This window comes from Lytechinus variegatus, chromosome 2 (assembly GCF_018143015.1).
Source record: "Lytechinus variegatus isolate NC3 chromosome 2, Lvar_3.0, whole genome shotgun sequence".
NCBI classification, from domain to species: domain Eukaryota; kingdom Metazoa; phylum Echinodermata; class Echinoidea; order Temnopleuroida; family Toxopneustidae; genus Lytechinus; species Lytechinus variegatus.
Window position 1 is genome coordinate 47,261,455 of NC_054741.1, and position 23,822 is coordinate 47,285,276.

The window sequence follows — 23,822 nt, forward strand, 5'->3', positions numbered from 1 at the left end:
CGAAACAATGTCATCTTCACTCTTGATATCAACGAAATTCGGGGCTTTTGGGGGAGCGCCAATATGAAGCAAAAATAGGCCTACTGTTTGCTCAACCGCCCACTAGCAGTACAAAGAAATCGCAGCGAGACCAAACGTGCGTTCTTTTCCCACCACGATCGATGTGTGCCCGTTGGATCACGGCACAGAGTGTAATGTGCACGGTGCTAGATCTGATCATTTTTACGAGAGATTTATTTTCAATCAGGTGCGTTGGAACTGTTCCTCCTTCCGATCTTTGACAGGAGTTTAGTGTCTGTGGACTATAATATCGGATCAGCCGTTTAACCAGGAAGCTGAGAGGAGATCGGCCATGGCATATCTAGAAACAGTTTATTTAGAGAGGGAGCTGATGTTTAAGAACAATGCTGAGGTAATTAAAAGTTAATATTCATATCAATATCCATATTCCTACCCATACCCCCCTCCCCGCCCCATACCAAAAATTAGACGTCTGGAAAACAGCAAACTTCATACACATTTCTATAAGATTTTCATTATGAATATATGTTTCCAGGTCAACAAGAATCATTCGTTGTAAGATTACTTTTCTTTTCTTTTAAAGTATATACTATATGCTCATCCACGGGTGGCGCCAAGATATGTTAATACAGTATAATGTGGCGGGAGACGACTCAATCATGACTTGTGATATCATTCCTAGTTCTCCTTAAAATAATAGATACCGTTCTACTGTACAGTCCCCTTAATGCGGTGCTCTTAGATAATGTTCTTTTTGGCTTAATTGCATAAACAATGATTATGTAGGCCTACATTTAACATTCCATGGAGAAATTCCAGCCAGGGTATTCTAAGTCAGTTCCTAGGCAGGCGAATTTGGCTTACACGGTGCACACTGGTTTGAATAAAAACTGCAACATTGCATTGACAGTGAATTTTCTTCAATTAATGCAGTCTTCATGATCTTGCTTCTTAAATGATAAATGGTTTGGTGCAAAATACAGATTTTTGTCCTTGTTTTCACCTGGAATTACCCCCAAAAAGTTGCACCGTTGACTTCATAGGGTTTATAGACTCGAGTGCAGAGATATTGTGCAATTACTGGTGGCGACAAATCTGCCCCCTAAACGGTGGCGAAATGTAGGTGCAAAGGGCTTCTTCAATCCTGTCAATTGCAATATTGCACCCCAAAAAGGAGCTCCGAGTGTTCCACTTGAAGAGTCCTAGATTGCGCTCTTTGTCTTTAGTGTTTAGACCTATTAATCTATAATTTTATATGGATTTCTCTTTCCTAATATATTTTTTAATAAATTATTGACAAGCAGACATACATTGTTTTGATGCTGGTAAATAAACAGAGAATGATGCGTTGGAGGGGGGGAGGAGAGACAAGAAAATCCGAAAGAAAAGGAGACAGTCATCATAGTTAAAATGCATTAAAATCAAACTTTTTCACTTAACAAAATTCGCCATCCTCATTGATTTTCATACAGGGCAACGAACAAAGTGATATTTAAATATGCAGAAAGTAAATATCTTAATTACTTACTTAAAAGTAAGTATGTGAAGTGAGTGAACGAGTGAGTGAGCGGGTAGGCCATAAGTGGGTGGGTGAGTGAGTAAGAAAGTAGTACTTAAAAAGGAAACGGAGTTATTAAAGTAAGTAATACTTGAACTATGAAATAATAAGTAGTGATCAAATGCGTAAATTTCACAAATTTCTGGATGATTGCAGCTATCGCCAGTGTCGGCCCGTCGAGACTTAGGCCTATAGTTTGCTTGTAGTGAATGATGAGGGCTAACTGTAAGCAATGTATACTCTAAAAACAAACAGTCAAGTTGACTAGTAGTCAGCTGGGTACAACTGATATGACAATCACTGATAGTCACATTTCTCATTTCTGACATAATAGTCAGAAACAACTCTGTTTTAGTAAAATGCGACTAGAATATAGTCAAATATGACCAGAATAACAGTTGCACCCAGCTGACCCTCTTAACTAGTCATTTTTTACTGATTTGTTTCTAGAGTGTAGCTTTAAGTTAAACTTCAATATGTAATGAATGAGTTTGTCATTATAGTAATATAATGTAGGGGGGATAAAGAGTGAGTATAGACGTACTTTTAAATAAGTAACCTCTCTCCCTCTTTGTTTCTATGACTGTCTGTCCGCCCCCTCCTCCTCTTTTCTCTCTCTCTCTCTCTACAGCCAACCACGGTTAAGTATCAACTTGGAAACTGCCAACTCGGTGTCTACTCTGACCATGTCAGGATAGATATCATGGAAGGCAACAATGCTTATTACCACTACATCACATCCGTCACAGTTGGCCAATATGAAAGCATTTTGTGTGTCGAAAGTCAGAATGGCAACACATTCCTCATGTTCGAAGACAGGTAACAATACTCAATAACTAATGTCACTGTAAAATACTGTTACAGTATTCAGGTTAATCAAGGTAACCATATTACCAATAGTAACAGTGTCCAACATCCATTCAAAATCAAGGTTTAATGGTAATTATCACAATGCAAAGTTGTTATAAAAGTATTTGTTGTTTTATGCTTAAGCCATACGGCCACTCACGATAGTTACATATGCTTACGGATAAAAATCCGTAAGCATCCGCAAGGATCCTTATTGTCCGTAAAACCCCCGTCACACTAGAGGCGGAATGAGCCGGAATGCCGTCGGAATGAAAATTCTTGGTACATTCCTGGATATTCGAAGCGCATTCTAAAAATTCTGAGTGCATTCTGAGTGCATTCCACTGAGACTTTCGGGTCCATTCTTGTGAACGGCCCGAATGTTTTGCTCATGTTCAAAACTTTCGAAGTGCATTCGAAGTGGAGAAATACGACATTCGAAGTGCATTTTGACTGCTCTCTGACTGCATTCTAAATATTCTTACGACATTATAAGAGCATTCGAGGCATTCCGATCGCATTCATGGGAGAATCGAATCGCTGTTGCTGCAACGTCAGTCCGCACTGAGGAGCATTGAAGTCATCGATCGACATTTTTTACAAATTTAGATCATTTCGAAATTCCCTCCCGAATGTGGCTCGAATTTTGAAAAATTTTCATTCCGGCTGGTTCTACTCGATTCCTGCTGATTCCGAATAAGTGTGACAGGGGTATAAGCATCCGTATCCATCCGTAACTCAATCCGTAGGATCCGCAGACATACGCAGATCTGCAGCGGGAATTTTTTAAAATTTCAAATTTGCTGCTGATGAAATATAAGCATTAGTATCCGCAGAATATACGTTATCCATACGTAACTCATACGTAAGATGCGTAAACCCATCCGAGCAAGATTACGTAACTGACCCTTAAACTTAATTATCATTAAGTAATATTAAAGTTTTGATATATTCAAATGGGCTTATAAGCAAATAGTTTTTTTTTTCAAACATATGTTTTTTTATAACTTTTAAGGGAGGTGGAAGTCTTATAATCAGTTAAATCATCTAAAGCCTATACCTTATTTCTATACAATATGTAAACTATTTTTTTACCATGATTCACAATTTCCAATCAGGCAATTTAAAACGGAACATTATTTTTCGATCACCATGACACGGTATCACATATATATATCACATTTCTGAAAAATATTTGTTATCTTTTAAACCAAGCACTTAAAAATGTTTCCCATGGCGGATACTACCGAAACAGAATATTCATTGTAACTTTCTTGGTTATTACTCTGTCATATCTGCTATACCTGTCGAATGAAATAAATGTTTTCAAAAATACTCTTGAAATATTTTCACTACCAAGAAGAACATGAAGAAACTAGCATGAACAAGATAACGAAAGGGTGTAAATTTATTTATGTGATAAGAAAATCTTTAAAACTCCCATTTCACAAAACAAATGGAGGAACATTGTTTCAAAACCAATAATTCCTCTCTTTTTTTTGGGGGGGGGGGAAAACAAAATTTATATGATTCCTTTTAAATGTTCTTTATCAAGAACATTTAGATATTTGCAATACAAAATTCTGCATAATATCCTTGGTGTTTAACAAGTACCTTTAAAAGGTGTTTGTATATTAAATTCTGATTTGTGTTTCTTTTGTTCAAAAAAGTCTTTAAAAATTGCCCATTTAGTTTAGGAATGCTCCTTCACCTTTGATTTTTAGATGATTTTGAAAAATTCACTCTCAAAAGTAAAATAGTGTTATCTTTTAATGATTTTGCATTTGGCATACCAAATTGAAATCATTATGCTAAATATTATATATATTTCAACTAGGTATTTAAGGGGTTATTTATCGGTTTCATCATGTCAAAAGAAATAGAAATATCAGCATGAACGCGTTATAAACACGCAACAAAATAAGTTTATTGTTCATCTTGATCGGTCGAGGCAGATCGAGTTTAATAATTATTTTTTTTCTATATTTTGTTTCTATGCATGTATTGTTTGTAATATATCACATGCATTTGCATTTTATCATATGATTTGTCGAGAAATATTGAATAAAGACTTTCTTTTAAAAAAAAGCTGTATATCTGCAAGCAGTCTGTAAAAATAATGATAATAATTACGTCCATTTATGTAGCGCAGTTACTATGTGCATATTACTGCGATTTGATACTTAGTATTACCCCGGCTGCAGCTGAGCCGCCATATCAATAGGCGCTAAAGCGTTCAAGGAATATATAAATTAAAGTTCAATAAGGTAAATAGTATAAAAACAAAGTACTCTAGCTCTAAGACTTTATGAAATGCGACTGAGGCAAGTTCCGATCCACATGGGTTGATAAGCGGATGGTGCGGACGCCAGAGAAGCCGGAAGCCGACGAGCGCAGACGCGAGCGTAACTTATCCGTATCGTCCACATATAAATGTATACTAATTATGATCGTCCGTAAGTCATCCGTAAGTCATCCGTATTTCTTCCATAAGTCGTCCGTGACATGTGTCAGCGGGTCAGGGGCAGCGGATGGGCTCATTCGCAGGTTTTACCCGTAACACCCGTAACTATTCCAAATCGTTCGCAGAATATATAACTTTTGCTCAAATTTCCGTTATTTTTTCGGTAAAAATTACGCATTGTCATTATCCAAATAAAAATATACGCAGGCATCCGCAGATCCGTAACATGGCTGTGTGACTTATACATTACGTATCGAGGTGGCCTGCAGACAGGTAGCCTCTTAAAGGCTTAATTTTAACCACCGTCGAATGCGTTCGTTACACAGCTTGATCAATGTTGATTTTCAGTTTCTAGTACAGTATTCATCGTCTTTGTTTATAGGTATGCACAATGATATCGAAACTGTCTTATATAGTTTCATAATCTATACATGTATATAATCCCTTAAGATCAAGTCCAGCTAATAAAAATGTTGATTTGAATCAAAACAGAAAAATTAGACAAGCATATTGCTGAAAATTTCATCAAAGTCAGATGTGAAATAAGAAAGTTATGACATTTTAAAGTTTAGCTAGTTTTTTTCTCAAAATAGTTAAATGCACAATTTAGTCACACGCAAACGAGAGAATCGATGATGCTCCTCACTCACTATTTCTTTTGCTTTTTATTGTTTGAATTATACAATATTTGAATTTTTACAGATTTGACAATAAGGACCAACTTTACTGAACCATATAATGTTAAATGATGGTAATTCCACATGTTCAGGGAGAAATAAAACCTTTTTTCACAGGAAAATGAGGAGAAAATAAGAATATTTCGTATTTCATATATAGTAATAGAAAAGAAAAAGTGAGTGAGTGATGTCATCAGTTCCCTCATTCGCATACCGACCGGGATGTGCATACATAACTTTTATATGAAATTAAGCTAATTTCTTAAAAATATCATAACTTTCTTAATTTACATCCGAATTTGAAGAAATTTTCAACGTTATGCTGATGGATTTTTTCTTTTTATTCGAATCGACATTTTGTTGGGGATGACTTGTCCTTTCATAAGAATTTTGCGGAGAGTTCCAATATATTCATTTTGTGGGTGCAAATCAGCCTGACGGGGCAAGGCCCGGCTTGCCCTCCCAAGCAGGCAATGGGCACAACCAGGTATTTCTTTGGCATAATTTAAATTTCTCTTAATTTTTTTAGCAGGACAGTGAATTTAATACGATTCGAAAGAATAAAGCGAGGGATAATTATTGCGTCTTGTAATGATACGCTTTAAAGTAGTAATCATTAACCGATATGCAAGTCTTTTTTTAATTTACACATGATTAAAAAAAAAGGGTTTTTTTAATTTCATGCCGTGTAGACAATCGAAGTAGAGCAAGAATTGGGACTTTGCATACTATTTTTTTGTAGAGCATTTCATTATAGAGAAAGTAATGTAAACTTGATATCTGGGCGCCATGGTTGTAAGGCCAGGGTTGTAAAGGCATGGATGAAAACTGTGACTACTGAATGTATATACTTCTATTTATTGAACTAATTAAAATTAGTGATATGTATGTTTTTCATCATTTTTTTCTCGTAAATTGTCATCTACCTTCCAAATGCCTGATCACTAAATTAATGTTCGTCATCGTCACTTGATTTTGAAGAAAATAAATTGAGCCATGTAGGCTTAGCCATCACTAAAATAAAGATAGTGTAAGTTAACCATCTTTAACATTGCATCAAAGAAGTGGTGATTTTGAAGCGCATCAGTTGTTTTAACTGTGACTTTATACTGATCCGACACAACCCTTTTATAGAACACACAAGTAAGAAAAGCGAGCGAGAAAAAACAACTTTAATGGCGGCTGAAGAGTAACCATAATTTGCGACCAATATTTAGAAGCAGTAGCCACTTTAAATTTTGTACGAGAGAGAACACAGAGTGAGCTAAAATAAATTGACTAATGTGGCAGTAATTTTTGATAGAATAAAAGATGATAGAAGTGATATGCCTATATGATTGTATAATGCCTTGTAAGGTATTTAATTAATATTTTCAATAATACTTTTATGTGCAGAGTGTGAATCTATTTGGGCAACTCGAAAAATGATAACGATTCAAATGCAAAATATCAAGTTCAAGTTTATTTATTTCATTCACCATAAAAACATGAATACATACAAAGGAGAAATATTGTAAACAATTAAAGGTAATAAGAACAAAAGAAAATACAATTACATAACAAAAGGTTTTATGGGAATTGAGGACGACAAAAAGAGCTAAAAGCCTTATAAACGCCGACCTCTTATACAAAGTTAAAGCAATGCGTTGTATATATACAGAGTAAGAACAGCAAGAAATAAACAACAAACAGATGGATGGGGGGAGGTAAAAACAAGAATTGTATCTATTAAAAAAAGGAATTACTCAATCAAAGTCATGCAAACTCAAAAGATGGGATTTGAAATGTATATACATTATGACTATGATAATTAATTGCAGTTTGAATTGTCATATGATTTCCTAAATTATTTTAATTATTTCATGAATTCGTGCCAATCTGCAGTTCATCAGCTACATTATCATTCATCACCATCAGATTTCATAATGAAGATAAGACTTTTATAGAAATTTAGAATTGGTTGACTTTTAAATTCGATTTTGTTATTACCATAAATATTGCAAGTGAACAAAGCAAACGCATTACAAAACATCACCATTGAAGAAACGCAAAGCAGACATAACCTTATTTTATCGTTGTATGGGGGAAGAATTATTATTTGCCGCTGTATTTCACAATAGGTTTCATCAATTACCCGAAACATGAAGAGGCAAACTCGGTGCTTTCAATGATTAACAACAGAAACTTCGAAATTAAAAAAAAAAATTATTCTGATTGTTTATACAAAAGGATTGTTATTTCACCTTACATCGGTTTCTGTCGAGCAAAACGTCAAATACCTTTCACATTGGCGATGTTTGATGTTTGATATTTATAGTGCATAGTGCGATAAGCTGACAAAAACATGAGTTATTTTCATGGAAGAACTTCCTCATTTTCAGCCGGTGAATGGCATAGCAGAGACGTCGGGTTGCAAGTGAATTGGGGGTTGAGGACGAGAATGATTTTGTGGCCTCTAGGCTGGCCTCAAGACTCACAACACTGGATTTTGAATAGTAACTACAATTATTGTCACTGCATTGGAACCGACTCTCCAAGCAATTCTGAACCCATCCCTTTCAGATTAAAAAGTTGAAAGTTTTCTTTAAAACCCGATAAACGTAGATGAATAATTAAAGGACTTGTGTGGGTTTTTAACGAATATCATATTCTGTTGTTCGAATGTATCAAGAAAGGCTTGTTCTTATGATTTGATTTGGATGCGACTTTTATTTATTACACCTGTCCCATGTCCTTTTTTCATATTTCATCGAATATAAGACACCCACGTTTTGAAAACACGAGCACATCCACGTGATTATGTCAGAGATTATGATATTGAACTTTGATTTGATGATGGCTTTCTTTTGGTATCAACAAAAAACATAGTTACCCACGTCGATAGAAAACACATTTCTCCTCCGATACAAATTCATTTCTTTTGTTAATCATAATCAATCTGTAAAAAGAAAGAGACATAGATGTTTTTTCCCACGTATTTATTTCGGCTTGATTTATTTCAAATCCATCTCTTTTCGATTGATTCAGATGACAAGCGTTGGCTATGGGTGATTTTCTCATCGAAAGCGTAAGAAACACAAATTACGAAGAAATGCATATCTTTTTTCAATTATTTTCATTCAAAATACAAATATAAGCCTATCTAATATAGAATTTTTTCAAAGCCGTTGAAATATCATTCTTCGTTTACCATCGTTTGATTGAAATACGTGCCCTAACTACATTTTTTTCCTTGACCGAGATCAAATGTATAAATAGACTTGTTCCCAATCCCACAGAAGCAAACGATGGAAATGTGTTATGAGTTGCTATTGATTTCTGCGGGATATTTCTGATTTTTTTTAACAGCTGAAAATGAGGAAGTATATCTTGCGTGGAATTTTAGAATGGAAACATTCCACATCATAGTACAGGAAGCGAAAACCAGTCTGCTAACGTCATGAACTAAACTGCATGAATGTTAATTCTTACAATATATTTAATACATGGAAAAAAATAATCATACATTGCAGAATTGCTTTGTTGAAGCAGACCTTATGACATTTTTTCAGTTGAATAAAATAGGGGGAATTTCAATGAAAAGGAAGCAGATAGTGATAGTTTAGAGGAAAACATCTTTTAGAATTAAAAATATATCACATTGGATGGTTTAGGTACGCTCTAAAAAATGAAATGTTAACTTAACATTTGAAAGGTTGGAGGAGTGGCAACATTTTCTAAATGTTGCATTTACCACTTTGAGTGGTTCTACCCAACACTTAAAATGTTGGATTCAGCTTTATACAAGGTTGGATGTAACATTTGGAAAAGGTTGCCACTCCTTCAACCTTTCAAATGTTGATTTAACATTCGAATTATACCTGCAGGAACGATTTTTTTTATACATGGATGGTTGTCCTCCATTATTTTTCATACTCATTATAGCTAAAATGTCATCCTTTTCAAACTCAGTCTGTATGTATTATATATTTATGTCATGGGGACACTTGTCACAATTTATTTTCCATACTTGCTAGTTTTGGATATGTATATATAGTCTTTATGATATCATTCTTTTTTTAAAATATATGGCTTTCTTATTCTTTGATGATCCCTTTCAAACTTTTCAACATGGTCCATTTTTTTTAAATATTAAAAAAAAACCTTTTACATGATCATTTAAGCTACGGAAAGCTTTAATTTGTGTCATTCGAATAATTCATAATTACGATTGCATAACAAATATAAAAAAATATTTTGGTCAATTATGATCTGTTCTTTGACTTGATATATTGGTTGATTTGATCTGAATCTATAAATTTAGTTAAAATGAATTGACTAGGTTGTTGTTTATTCACGATTTACATTTTTATAGCACTTCGAATTTTAATCTCATATCTTTCTATATCAAGTCTGATTTTATAATTATTTTTCTGAGCTGAGCTCTCTTACATGAAGGTTAACTAATCCCAAAGTCGTGCTACACTGTAAAAAAAATATTGGGTAAAATGTTAACCGTCACCATGGTAATTATGTGTCCAAACAATTTTCGGGCAGTATTTTACCCAATGCGGGAAGCATATTGTCCAGTAAGGTTTAAAAATTAGCAGCAATTACTTTAGAATGGGCAAAATTTTCAACACTCTGGATAAATCAAATGCCCAAAAGAAATGCCCAATGTTGGTTAGACACATAATCAAATTTTTTTTTCTTAAAATAAAAGAAGTTCCTACAGCAGAGTCTCGAGAACACCTGTAATCTTACCATATTGCGTAATCTTACATTATAACATGCAAAATTACAGGATATGGGTATTTGGTGTATGGAACCTTCCAAATTTCCTTAAATAAAACGCCCTTTTCCACTTTTTAAACAGACCTGTTCTATTAATTTGCAGAAAAATTCCCGTTTTATGAATTTACAGAATGATTCTGTTATTGCTTTCTGCAAAAAAATCTTGTTTTTCTGTAAAATCAGGGTTTTTTAACAGTGTATGATATTGAATATGCTTGTTATTTCATATTATTTAGAGCCGATCGCGATGAATGGTATTCTACAATAAAACAGCTTCAGCTTGGTAAGGTACCTAGCTTTCCTACCAAACGTGAATCGCTACCGGCTCGTCTTAATGATGATACCACGACCAGGCCAATAGACAGGTCACAGGCATCAGTATCATCACCATCTACTCTTCAACAAATCTTTAAAGAACAGCTCGTAAGATTATCATTCTTTTAATATCCTGATTCAGTCCCAGTAGTTAATCATTAATTGACTCGGTTAGTGTTTTAAAAAGGAAGACAAGGATGAAAATATTCTTTTCCACCCCCCCCCCCCCCTCCATATTGGCTAAAGCTGGATCCGCCACTGGCAATAGCGAGTATATATAGACCCTGATTTATCTCAAGTGATATAATTATCTTATATATTTATTGCCTGATATAAATTGAAATGATGGTGGAGTATTCTCTAGACCCTATACAGATAGAGATTCCTCTCACCTATTTCACCTTAAAAATGTGGAGAGTTCTATCCAAGAATTATTGGGAGTTGCATCAATGCACCTATTCGATATCACGGCATGATAGAAAATCTATACCAACAAATCTGCCCCAAAATTATGACCTTTGATCAAAATTGATCAAAATACCTGCATTAAGGAATACTACCATATACGTCGTTCTCATGAAGTAAAGGCATCTATAAATGAATGAACTAAATATCGTAATTATATTGCACTGCATTCATTTGCCCCCATAAACAGATAAACTGGGTCTTGGAAAGGTTTTTTTTTCAACAGGGGTGCTGATCAAAATATGACAAGAACAAAAGAATGCACAAAAAACACTCCAAACATAATGTCATTTTCGTTAAATAACTGCCATTTAGCAGACCTGTCACATTTCCAGGGGGTACTGCCTATAACATTCAAAATGGTTTTAAAATTATTGCTTATCTCCCTGAACTCATTTTAATAGGAAAAGGATATAAAGCTGAAGAAACCAGAACGGAAGAAAGGTAAGAAAAGATGAAGCATGCTTTTAAACCTTCAATGCCATTAGATTTTAACGTGGTCCTCTTACCGAATCCCCGCATGATTTTTTGTTTGTGAGATGTCATCAGCATGTTCTTTCCGATCAACATCAAAATAGTATTTTATCTTTTATCATAATGATCGCTGTAACACATTATTCCATTCCTTTAACAGCAGCAATGGAACAAAATAATATGATTTTTTTTACATCCAATGTATCAAATTAAGCTGTAAAAATACATCGCGATTCGCGAGGTGTATCCCTATGACATTTTTATCATAATAATTTTATCTTGTGTTGTAATCATCATTATCATAAAACATACTCATCAAGTTATCCGAATTTATTGGACTTATCAATATAAGCCTATAATTATTATTATTCTCTGCGTCATATTCAAGATTATTCTCAGGATAATTAATTATAACTTGTTTTAAATATTGTTCCTTTTTATTCTACTATCGTTATTATTGCAGCTGTTTGCATTATTGAAATCGTTGTTGATATTAAAATCGTCATCACCACCATGACCGTACGCAGAGGGGGCATTCATACCCCTGCCCCCCTGATATTTTGAAAATCTTAAAAAAATTACAAAATTCACCAAAAATTTACACGAAATCCTTCAATTCCACTATAATGCAAAAAAATGTCCCACTGCCCCAATGACAAGCTCGGTCGCATCGCTCCCTCAAATTCGAGTTGCATCGATTTTTTTAAACGCGTCTTGCCCCCCTCCCGGACAATTTCTGCGTACGGCCTTGATCACCACCATCATTCAATATTATCATCATTACAATGGTCTGTATTTTCTCTGTGACAGGATCAGGATCCTATATTAATATGGACTATAACAGAGCCCTACAGAATTCCAAGGAATCATATAACATGTTTAATGCGTTACATGTAAGTTAATATTTTTCTCCCTTTGTATGTATTTTACAACTAACAAAGTTGTATAAGGAGTGAATTAGGCTTAATTATTCATGATATTTTTTGAGGGGTTATCCTTTCTTTTTAATCAGGACATTTATGATCTATATGTCAAAGTAATTAGAGCCTTACATATTTTGGGCCCTGTCGGGTTAATTTGGTCAAGCTGCTCCAATACGTCATTTTATACATTCAACCTAGGATTCACTTAACATGCTTAATTCATTCAAACATTATGCAACTGATTGCTTTTAACTTAGGTGATAACCTTCAAACTGTCCATACTTTTCTATGCAACCACGAATCTGCAAAAATTAAGTGGGCAAATTTGCATTGAGAAAATACAACGATATTGAAAGTAAAGTACAGTAACAGGTTCCTATTTCAGACCTGAACTCGGGAAGCATAATCACAAAGCAAAGTCATACTTTATGCCCATAAAAGTGACGTATCCATTCCAACCACATTTAATTGAAAACATCATTGTTGCATGACTGTTATTATATGAACAATTTATGTTTATTTATCGACCCGTATGTAGGTAGTCCCAAACTAAACCTTTCCTCTCAATCTAAAGATACCTGTAATACTGGCCGACACACGCGTATGCTAATTGGAACCGACAAAGGAGATTTTTAAGATATTGTAGAACTTTATTTCAAACCCTCTTAGATTGTTTATGATGTTCCACTGATCTCTTATATTATACCAGTTTTGGTTATGATCAGTTGGTCCTGTAAGTCATAGCTATTTAGAGACCCGAACTAACGTGATCAATGTATATCTGATCTTTCGTCTTCTTATTTCCTTAACCCTCCTTTTTTTGGTTTCTTGTTCTTGTTCAAATTGACAATGAAAGGGGCAGCAGAATGCAGCAGTAGAGGATGATGTTTACGAGGATGTGCCCGAGGAAGATTATCCTCCTGATGGCCTCATCGAAGAGGATGTATACGAAGACATGGAGGGCGACTCAAACGCGATAGAGGAAGGCATTTATGACGATCTCGAGAAAGGAGATGATTTTTACGAGGACAATGCTGTACCTGGACCGCCCGGAGCATCGGGATGGAGCTCCGAAGCGGGGCCCCCACCACCACCCTTACCGCCAAGACCAATGCCACCACAGGTAAATAGACAAATAAGGAAGGTTAAACGTTGCGCCTTAAAAATTCCAGCCCTATGCTACACTGAGAGCACCTTCAAATGTGAACCTCGCACCTAAAAAGGTGCATCTTGCACCTTTTGGTTGGAGCCCCTTCAAAGATGCAACCTCGGACCCTTGATATAATAACAAAGGTGCTAAATTGCACATGTAATTAAGGCGCTCCCATGCAGGGTAGTATTTTTAAAGGTGTTATTTTGAGCCATGTTTCTTTGAATATTTTGTGGTATTGAGAATGGCTATTGAACATTGAAACTGAAGTTCAGAACCATTGTATTATTTTCAATTAGCTAGCCTTTAATAGTCATGTTAGTTTTCTTTTGTTTTTATTGCGCAAAATTTAGTTAGTGGTTTTCAAAGTGGTAGGTCCTGTGTCTTTGGTTCAAAACAAGGTAATTTTTTAATGGTAGTCCACTTAACTTTTGAAGAAACGACGTGAAATATAACGAATAATTACAAACAATTTCTTATCATTTAATAAAAATAAGTTACTTACCATGACCAATCTCCAATATCTTTACAATCTCTACACTCTGAAAAAAAAATGTTGGTCAAAATACCTGAAGAAATTAAATCACCTCATGGTGAGAAGTAGAAGCCTCTCCCGCGATATTTAAACAACCATGCATTCTTAAACATGTGAAAAAATAGTAATTAGTGTGTTATGTATTTATTTATGTATTGAACAATATAAGTTTTATGCCACAAAAACAGATGGTTGCTGAGGAGGACGATTTCTACGAAATGCCAGAATCTGATGTTCCTCCACCGATACCTGCTCGACCTCCGGCAGCCAGCAACACCAATCACCTCGACCAAAAGAAAACAGGGAAGCAGTCAGGAAAGATGTTTTCACGTCAATCAAAGAAACAACCAAAACAAAAACAGAACGAAACCCCAACCAAGGTACGACGAAAAGAAAATCCATATGTTCAAACTCTTCCTGATTGTTTTTATTTTATTTTTATTTTTTTATCTCGTGAACTGAAGATATTTGGAATCCTTTGGCTCTTTAGGCATGCATAATAGACGGATAGAAGCCCACACTGCAAAAATTCTTGTGTTATTTAATGCTAGCCCGGAATCTATATTTGTCCACACCAGAGAAGTGTTAATCAACACCAGTTTCCGTTTGGTCTAACACCCGAGAGGTGTTTATACAACACCAATTAATATTAAAACAGCATCGGTTTGATACCAAACTGGTGTTGTTTCAACACTTCTCTGGTGTGGACCTATAGATTCCGGGCTGGTGTTAAATCAACAACGGAGTTTTTGAAGTGCAGTTTTATAGAATGGTGATCCATAATTTAATTGAATCAGTAAATTGTTAGACTTAAAAAAAAATGATTAAAAGCTGACTTCATGAAGAAATTAGGAATAAAAAATTGATATGAATTATAACTAAAAAAGGGTAGTATTACATTGTAAAAGAGGGTTTCCTTTCTCTTTTCCTTCTTTTGCTTTTAAATCGAGGTGGAGAATTTCAAGAGCACCGCAAGTACCATAATTTCCTTTCTCTCCTTTCGATAGCCTCTTGGAATTAGTCAAGGGTTTCCCCAAATTCAAGTGTGAAATCGATAGAGCGGGCCCTTATCAGACATAAATGGCGGAGCACGCATTGAGATAAAACAAATTGAGGGGAAGTAACATTACGTGAGTGACAAACTTCCTTTTGAAAATGTCCCGATGAAGCGAGAGGAAACAATTTTTTGAACTATAGAAATAAAAAATCTAATATTATGATAAATATCTACATATTCATTCAGAAAAGGGCATGATATTTCACCCATTTCCTTTCTTATTCTTCTTTTCCTGTTTTCCGTTCTGTGCGCCAGTGTCTGACATCAATATCTTAAAGAATGAATGGTGTTCCTTTCTGTTTGACAGATACCAAGCATACCTACAGATGGTGATGGGAATGTATCGAAGGCCCAGTCAACTGTTGGTCAAAGTTTAGCAGATGAACTTTCCATGAAGTTAAGAGATCGAGCAGCGACTCTACCAAACATACCACATTCACCAAACCAAATCCCACAAAGCAGTAGCAAGGTAACCAAATAAAAAACAGTTTACCATTCATATTCATAGAAAATTTAGACGTCGGCAGTGTGTCAAGATATGATTAAATATGTTCTGCTTCAAAATTGGAACGCCCTTTTTTCCATAAGAATTAGGTAGGCCTGTTAGTTTGTCAAAGGAGTAGGCGTCAGTCAATGCAGCTGAATAGCACTTCCTATATTGTCCCCTCAAATAAAGCGATTACTCATATTGCAAAGCGTTCAATTTTCTACAGAGACAACAAAAAGTGTCATTAATATAATGCTGTTTATGTTGTTCATACAATGTTGTTGATTCTACGTTCTACTTGAAGTCAGAAATATGGATTTTATTCTGTCATCATGTTCAGAGGATTTTTATTTTTTATCAAGTCAGATTTGATTTGGCATTATTTATATTTTCCAACTCTTCGGTGTCATAATGGTAGGGGTACGCAGTGAACCTATTGTTCGGGGAGGGTGATCTATTGTTTCATCCCCTATGACGTCACGGATTTACGCCAATGTGCACTGTGTCCTGTTTATATTTATTCATTCTATTATCTTCCCGTCAACCCTTTAGAAGCCGGTAAATTTGCCGAATGATTTTGAAAAGATGCAGCTGAGAAGTCCAACAGACAGACACGGTAATAACCCAAGGCCAAGCAGCAGTGAGATCTCGGATGAACTAGCAAGAAAGCTCGCAAAGAGGAGCAGTACCATCTCGTCCGACTCTGCAGGTTCGGGTTTGAATGGACAGACATCGCGCGAACAAACGTGTAATGCAAACGACAACCGCAGAGGATCGGTGTCATCTGTTGAACAGCACGTAGAACCTACAAGTCCTCCGTGGAAGCAGCATCGGGATCAAACCAGTCAACCTCCTAAGACTCTACCAAAAAAGGTCGGTTTCGTAATAATTTTTTTTTCATGTTCTTTGGCATTGAATACTCATCATCATGGTCACTGAAGGCCTTCATAATTAGTTTTCTGACTGGCAGTTAAATCATCAGCTCCCACTCTTTCTTGATATTTCACACAGATTGAGTTGCTCTTCGTGTATTAGGTGAACACCAATACTTTATATTCCGCATGACTTGTTAAAATCGGATTGATGTTTGTTTGAAGTCAAACTACGCTTTTCTGATCCCGTCTTCTTCATTACTGACATTGACTACTTTTGTGCAGAAAAACAAATATTAAATTATTGATTTTTTTTTAACTAATGTGGTGATTGTGGCCAAAGAACATAGGTTAAGGTCATAAATATCGGATAACGTAATTGAACAACGAAAAGGTGTAGCATAATGCCAAATATAAATTCCGTTTTCTCATAGGCCTATCTAAATTTATAATAATCCACCTTTGGACAACAACCAACTTGTTTAGCATGAAGAGCTCAGTTTATGAAAAAATATCGGGAGCATCATATGGATATCATCATTAGGTTATTTTCATTTCTTCATTGTTATTTGACAGAAGGCCATCGTTCCCCCGCCGACTCTCTCAAGGCCCGATAAACCTCAACCAAAGTTACCAGTTAATGATCAGGTGAAGACACTTAAAAGCCCGCCACCAACGCCAGCAAAGAAACCAGTTAAGCCACCAACAAGTGATGAAATATGTAAGATTCATTCATATTCTACTTTTTTGACATTGTTTGATGATCTGCTTCTCTAACCTTGAATTAATTCCCGCCAGTTCAAAGAGCACTTGGACGATCGTCATTTATTCCGCTATCATTGGTAGATATGGATATAGTAGAAGACAAATTCCAGTGTAATGGAGACATGATGGTAAAGAAGGAGGAAGAGGGAGATGGGAGAAGAAAAAGAAGAAACAGAAGCAGAAGAAGAAGAAGAAGAAGGAGAAGAAGAAGATCAAGAACATAAAGAAAATAAAGAAGATTGGAGAAGAGTTGAACCAACAACATGCTTAAATAAAGAATGATTATACATTACGAAACGCTGATTTACATTAATTTGAATTTCTTTTTAATTTTCAGATGAGGATAATGTAGTTGTGTCACCGGTTGTACAGCCGAAGCCAAAACGGAAACCAAGCTTGCCAAGGTATAGCTTCTCATTTATTTATCAAAATTCCCCGGTAATCGTGAAACTGTAATGTTTGATACCATCATTCAATTATTATAAACTGCTTTGTGTTTTCGCTTGATGAAACGTAACCTTCTATCAGATATTCCAGACAATACTTCTATATATACAATTCTTGTTTGTCACTTGAAATGTGCGAGAAGAAATATTCTCTGGCGTATAACAAAGAAATAAAATAAAGACCAAGGATAAAAGAAGACATAAAACGAAAAGGAAAGGTAAAGAGTGAAGTATGGTATGATTTGTTATGTATATATAAAATATTTGTCCAAATCTTTTATGAAAATAAGATTTTTCATTTTAAATGGGTCAAAATCTTCTCTTGCTCACGACTCGCCACACTCCCCCCCCCCTCAAAGTTATTATGGTTCATTACGCTTCTATAGCTAGTCCTGTTAATGATGAATGCTGCCCCCCTTTTCTCTCCCTGTACAGTCCGGTTGGTGGCGGTGGCGAGTTAGATGTTCGGATTCCTCTTCATGCGATACAGGGTCAGATGGCCGGATCGGTTATTTTCAAAGATGAGTCCGATAATGTGGTGTAAGTGAATGTACATCAACAATGAAAATCTAATTCCATGAAAAGGATGGTGATTTCATGATAATAAGGATATGGCAATAACAACATAATCTACAAAGATATTGGAAAAGTATAGGCTATGTATATCATGAGAGTTTCTTTGTTGCTCATGTTTTCACTTTTAACCGATTACCAAAACACCAAAGGAAATTAGAAAAAAACGTGTATAAAACTTGCAATTTTCAAATTCAATTCAAATTCAAATAATCATTCATTTTTTTAAAACCATTTTTTAATATAAATCATACATATCCTTTGTCATAAAAATAAAAATACATTTATTTGTTAACAGAAGAAGACGTAGTTCATGAAGGCAAAACTTGTGACGGAATACGCCTGTAATACAAATACGATGTTCTTATATTGCAGGTTCTTAAAGTCAGTGAAATGCATCAAATTAACGACATTGAATTTACAAAATTATTTGAATCAAAGAACTAAATGGAATCACCCTAGTTCATTCTACTTTTTTTTGCAAATTGGAATGGGTGGAGTAAAAAAGATATCTTTCCAAGATTTAACATTTTCAGTATTCTTCCCAGTTGTCTATTCATTTGTCTGAAAGTTAGTTTTCATGAATTATGTTCCTTGTATTTCTTGCGTTCATGCAGTTTCAGCGTTTATTCTAACGCCTATTTTCCCCCCTTTATACTCTGTTTTATAGGATTGAAAGAAGTAATTTACCAGATTACTTGCACGTTGGAGACCAAGTCTTAAAGATTGGAGACATTGATGTTCGCAACTCCTCTGCCATGTTTGTGACAGAATGCTGGAAGAGGGTCAGCGAGAGCCAGGTAGGTCTAGTATTCTTTACTCTGGTCCTATAGGTAGTTAAAAAAGCATTGATTTTATCCATCAGCATCAGCGATAAGAATAGTTTTGATTTATGGATTGCTATGTATTCAACATTTCTCAAGCAAATTGCAATGTGCCTTTATTGTTTATTTTATTCGAATTGTACGTTTAGTCGTTTCAATCTTAGCAATTTCGATCCTGATCATAAAACAAACTCTGCAGGCCATTAAAAAAAAGTTTATTATAATTTCTGTCAGAGTCTCTGTATACCTTACATTATTGTCAAACATTGAAATTGACAATTTACAGTAAGATTTTTATTCTGTGTATATAGAAATATAAAAAGGACATCTTTTGGGTGTCGAGTGCCGTACTACATATCTCATTAGTAAAAAAAGAAATCAATTGAATGCATAAAAGTGTCATTTTTCTAATTTCATTCGCTCTTTCTATCACTGCACAATTAATGTTAAATTTGTGTAACCCGAGTGTAAAAATGATTTTCAGTGATAAAACATCGCTTTTTGTGTGTGTGGGTGCGTGTGGGGGGTCATGTTTGACTGAAACCAATAAAATGCTGGTAACATTATTCAAATCGAAATCATTCTGGAAATTTATGATTTAAAGAAAGTTGACGTATGTACGGTGACTCTCTTATATTATTTTTCTTGTCATCATATAGGTCCGGGTGAGGATTTTACGATAGTGGTCCGGAATATATAAGACCAGCCATCATGCAGCTCTTTACAGGCAGTACTGAAGAAGTATATCTTCAATCAAACAATCTTCTCTCTTCCTCCCCCGACCCCTCTTTCTCCCTCTCCCTCCCCTCTCTCCCTCTCTTCTCTCTCTCGTATTCATCGATATAATATATCATAAAAAGAATCGATAAATGATATCTGTCTCTTTATCTCTCTATCTGGCTATCTACCGTCTGCCTTTCCAAATTATCTATCCTTCTATCCATCTATCTTTTTTCTGTCTCCCCATTTCTTCCTTCTTTCCTCTCTCTCTTCATATCTTGTCTCTATGCACCGTTCGAGTATTTAATGAACGAAGTTGTATTCATTTTACTTGTATATTGTTTAATTCAAATGTGCATTCTGTTAACTTCAAGTTTTTAAGCAGGCATTAAGGTATTTTGTTTAAATGGTAATATAACCTTTCAAATCTGTTATACTGGAGTTCACCATATTCTTATTTTTGGTTTTCTTTTAGGTAAAACATTATGATACGCTCTCCATCAATATATTCTGTTCCTTTCTAGAAACTGTAAATTTGTGAATTTGACAACAAACGTAATTTCTCATTCATCTTTGTATCATATTTTTGTTGCTGGTGTACAGACACCAAATTTATGGCAATGGGATAAAGGGGTGTATAATAATGCTTTAATTTATTGAGGAAACTCTTGCCAGTTTGCACTTGGAAAAGTATTTGCCATGATGTATGAATTATAAAATCACTAATGATTTATATTCAGATATTATCAGTGTAATGTGATAAAACTGGTTTTATCAAAGCAGTTTTATCTTATTCTCTAGTTGCTTTATGTCTAAATGCTCTTATCAAGGTACTTTGAAGTTCTTTGTACTTTTCTTTGGAGTCGGTAAATTTAGGACCACACTTTTTATTTAGCCAAACCTTGCCATAGCCTAGTTTGCTACACTTCTTGTTAAGATAAATAAGTCGCATACTATATTGGGCATAATAATCGAATTAAGTAAATATAGTTGGAAAGAAAATTATACAAAGGCCTATGATTTAGATGTCCAAAAGTCTACTGTTTTCAAGTAATCGCTATAATCATAGCAGATTGTTCTATTTTTTTTAATAAACATACAATTCTTATGTACTGAATTTACTGAACCCAGAAATGTCTCTTTATTGATACAATATATCGCTACACAAATTTTTCGGATGGTTTATATGAAAATGTATACACAGCTTTATCACAAACATTCTTAACCATGTTGCGCCGTTTCTTGTTTTGTATTATGCCTATATTGGTCTATCTAATTATGATTTAAGAAATTATCCAAAGTAAATTAATGTTTTATGAAAACTATGATAGATTTATACAAATTGAAATGATGGAAAAATGTTTTATTGTATACTCCTTCATCAATGGAGGTATACGACGTATGGTTTCTTTATCATTCTTCTAATCATCATAGAATCAACATTGACGCGCTGTATTAGTCTTTATATATTATTTAGGCCATTTGTCGTTTCTCAGCTGAGATGATTTCATAGAGTAATAGAGTATATATAGTTTATGTAACTGTATCATATCTGATCCATGATAAAGTGACAATAATCTTGCTTTTACAGACTTTCTCCTGGAAAACAGTGTTTACTTCAACTACTTTCATTTATCTTTCAGGGAGAGGCATTTCCTATGCAATATTACGAATGACACTTACACGGGCTCTTTATAATGGGTACATTGGTGAATAAGATGCAAGTTTAAAATCCAATATGAACACACATAACATACAGTTTAAATCGTTTTCAAAAGTGTATCATACTAACAATCAGCAGTGGTTTCCAGCAATATGAAAAAAAATGTATATTATATCATGAACATTTGAATATTTTCCTATCAAAGGAATGAAAGGACAAAGGGTTATTGTAGTTTAAAGCTAAACTAATGAAGTATAATAGTATATTGTGTGAGAATGGCTTATATATATTGTATATAAGAGCTTTATATTGTTTTGCATATTTTATACAAGAAAACAAACGAAATCTCTTTGACATATTTAATGTGATTAAGAGTATCGCGAGCCTATGAACTCGAACGCTTATATTAAACCAGAACGTGATATCAAAAACTCTACAAATAGAGACTTAAAACATTTTATACTTTGTTATGTTATCATTTAATAGCATCTTTTGTTCATCTAAGATTTTGTATGAGTTTACATTTGGCAGCAATAAAAACATGTAATTAAACATGTACAAATAAAGAGAGAATGGAAGTAATTCTGATTTTTGCTAATAATGTAGGTAGTAATAATAGTTAACAAAAGTGTGTAAACTTGGTAAACGTGATAAAAAATATCCAGAACAATGGTGCAGCATTCACGCTTTAAAAACACGTATTAAAAGTTGATTAGAAATTAGGTCACAGCTCGTTGTTCCAAAGGTTCAAATATTCTGAACTTCGTCTTGCTCGTAGGCTAATTATGTCACTCCAACAGCCCACTAATCTGAAGGTTTATAATTCCGATGAAAATTAAATAACGTTCGACATTCCGAAAGTTGGTTCAGCCGAAAACGACATTCGGTTCGTTGTGAATGTGTCATAGTCCGAAAATGAAGTAAGGCTCGTAGTTCAGTAGTTTGTTTTTCGTTTGTTTTGTTTTAAACAACACGTCTACACATTAGTACCAATAATGCATACAGCTTGATGCAACATAATACAAAGACGGATGCAGGTAAAATGCCTTTCTCAAGGGCCGTACATTCGAACCCCCTGACTGACAGGTTGTAGTCGGGCGCTTTAGACCACTCGTCCACGGTATCTTTCCATTTATAATGGTAACTTTTTTTGCGAGGGGCACTTGTCCATGTTGTCGGTCATTCTCACGAACAAAGACTGTGAAAACCACGCAAGAAATATACGTTGTCGTGGTTTCTTTATTATCTGAACTGGTATTTTCAACGAACATTAAATACATGTTGATTGTAGGGAGGTGAGTGTTTGTGGAATGTGTTGGATTACAATATGATATAAGGTGAAAGAATAGATGGGAAAAGAAAAAGCAGAGAACGATTTTTTAAGCAAGAGTGCTGATGTAAGTTTAAAGAGCAAAAAACAAAAAAAGTTATCTCTGCCAAATGGCATTCATACTGGTCTCGGCAAATTTGACAAGTGAAAAAAAGGGTTTTCACTACAAACTGAAGGTCAGTTGGGTTATTTTTTACATTTTTAATTTTTTTTTCACACCTTCCAGAATTCCAGGGGGTGGAAAATTATTCACACAGCACCCCAAGGAAAATCTTAGGGGTGATTCAGCATCCCCAGTACCCCCGCTTTCCAGGGCCATGAGAAAACATAAGGACGAGTAGGAAGTAGTGGCGGCACCAAGAGAGGACACGGGGGCATTTGCAATTCCCAGTCAGGATCGTTTTCCCCCCTCCCAGAATATTTGAAAAAAAAAAGTATACAAGGGCCGCGGAATGGTTTCCAACGTGGGGGGAGGGCTGAGCCAAAAGTGTGTGTGTGTGGGGGGGGGGGGGTTCTGACCATTCCGCGGCCCCTGGTATATTAGTGCTACCATAAGCATCCTTCTCAAGATGCAATGTGCTCCAAAACGGCATTTTCACTCATGAAATCTTGACAATTTATCGCCCAGTCGCTGTTAGCACAAATTTTTCAAGTTATTATATAAAATGAAAAAAAAAATGGGTCGCGCTTGTAGTGGCTGGTGGCTGAGAAAAATAATTGATCTGTTCAACAAGATAGCTCGAGGGTTAAAAATCCAGTATTCAAGTCAATATGCACAAAATTTCGTCTCGTGATTCGAGTTTTCATTCTTTGTTATAGCAAGATAAGCATTCTGTATGTTCATGATTACCAAAAAGGTGATGAATACTAACAATTTTCAG

General features: G+C 35.0%; 1 protein-coding gene across 1 annotated transcript; it reads left to right on the forward strand.

Moving 5' to 3' along the window:
- The first annotated feature begins 166 nt into the window (after nt 1-166).
- On the forward strand, nt 167-22,184 carry LOC121408185 (proteoglycan 4-like). Its single transcript, XM_041599566.1, has 14 exons — nt 167-412; nt 2,211-2,398; nt 10,579-10,765; nt 11,527-11,566; nt 12,407-12,489; nt 13,376-13,642; nt 14,393-14,584; nt 15,569-15,730; nt 16,301-16,621; nt 17,197-17,341; nt 17,723-17,789; nt 18,267-18,371; nt 19,075-19,204; nt 19,888-22,184. The coding sequence occupies exons 1-14, from the start codon at nt 353-355 to the stop codon at nt 19,909-19,911; spliced, it is 1,971 nt and encodes a 656-aa protein (XP_041455500.1). The 5' UTR covers nt 167-352; the 3' UTR covers nt 19,912-22,184.
- The last annotated feature ends 1,638 nt before the right edge of the window (nt 22,185-23,822 follow it).

Bases quoted from the DNA above. Each gene is read 5' to 3' on its own strand.
- LOC121408185 (XM_041599566.1), top strand. From the start codon at position 353: ATGGCATATCTAGAAACAGTTTATTTAGAGAGGGAGCTGATGTTTAAG. The intron at 13,643-14,392 runs GTAAATAGACAA...CCACAAAAACAG, and splicing joins CAAGACCAATGCCACCACAG to ATGGTTGCTGAGGAGGACGA. The intron at 14,585-15,568 runs GTACGACGAAAA...TCTGTTTGACAG, and splicing joins AGAACGAAACCCCAACCAAG to ATACCAAGCATACCTACAGA.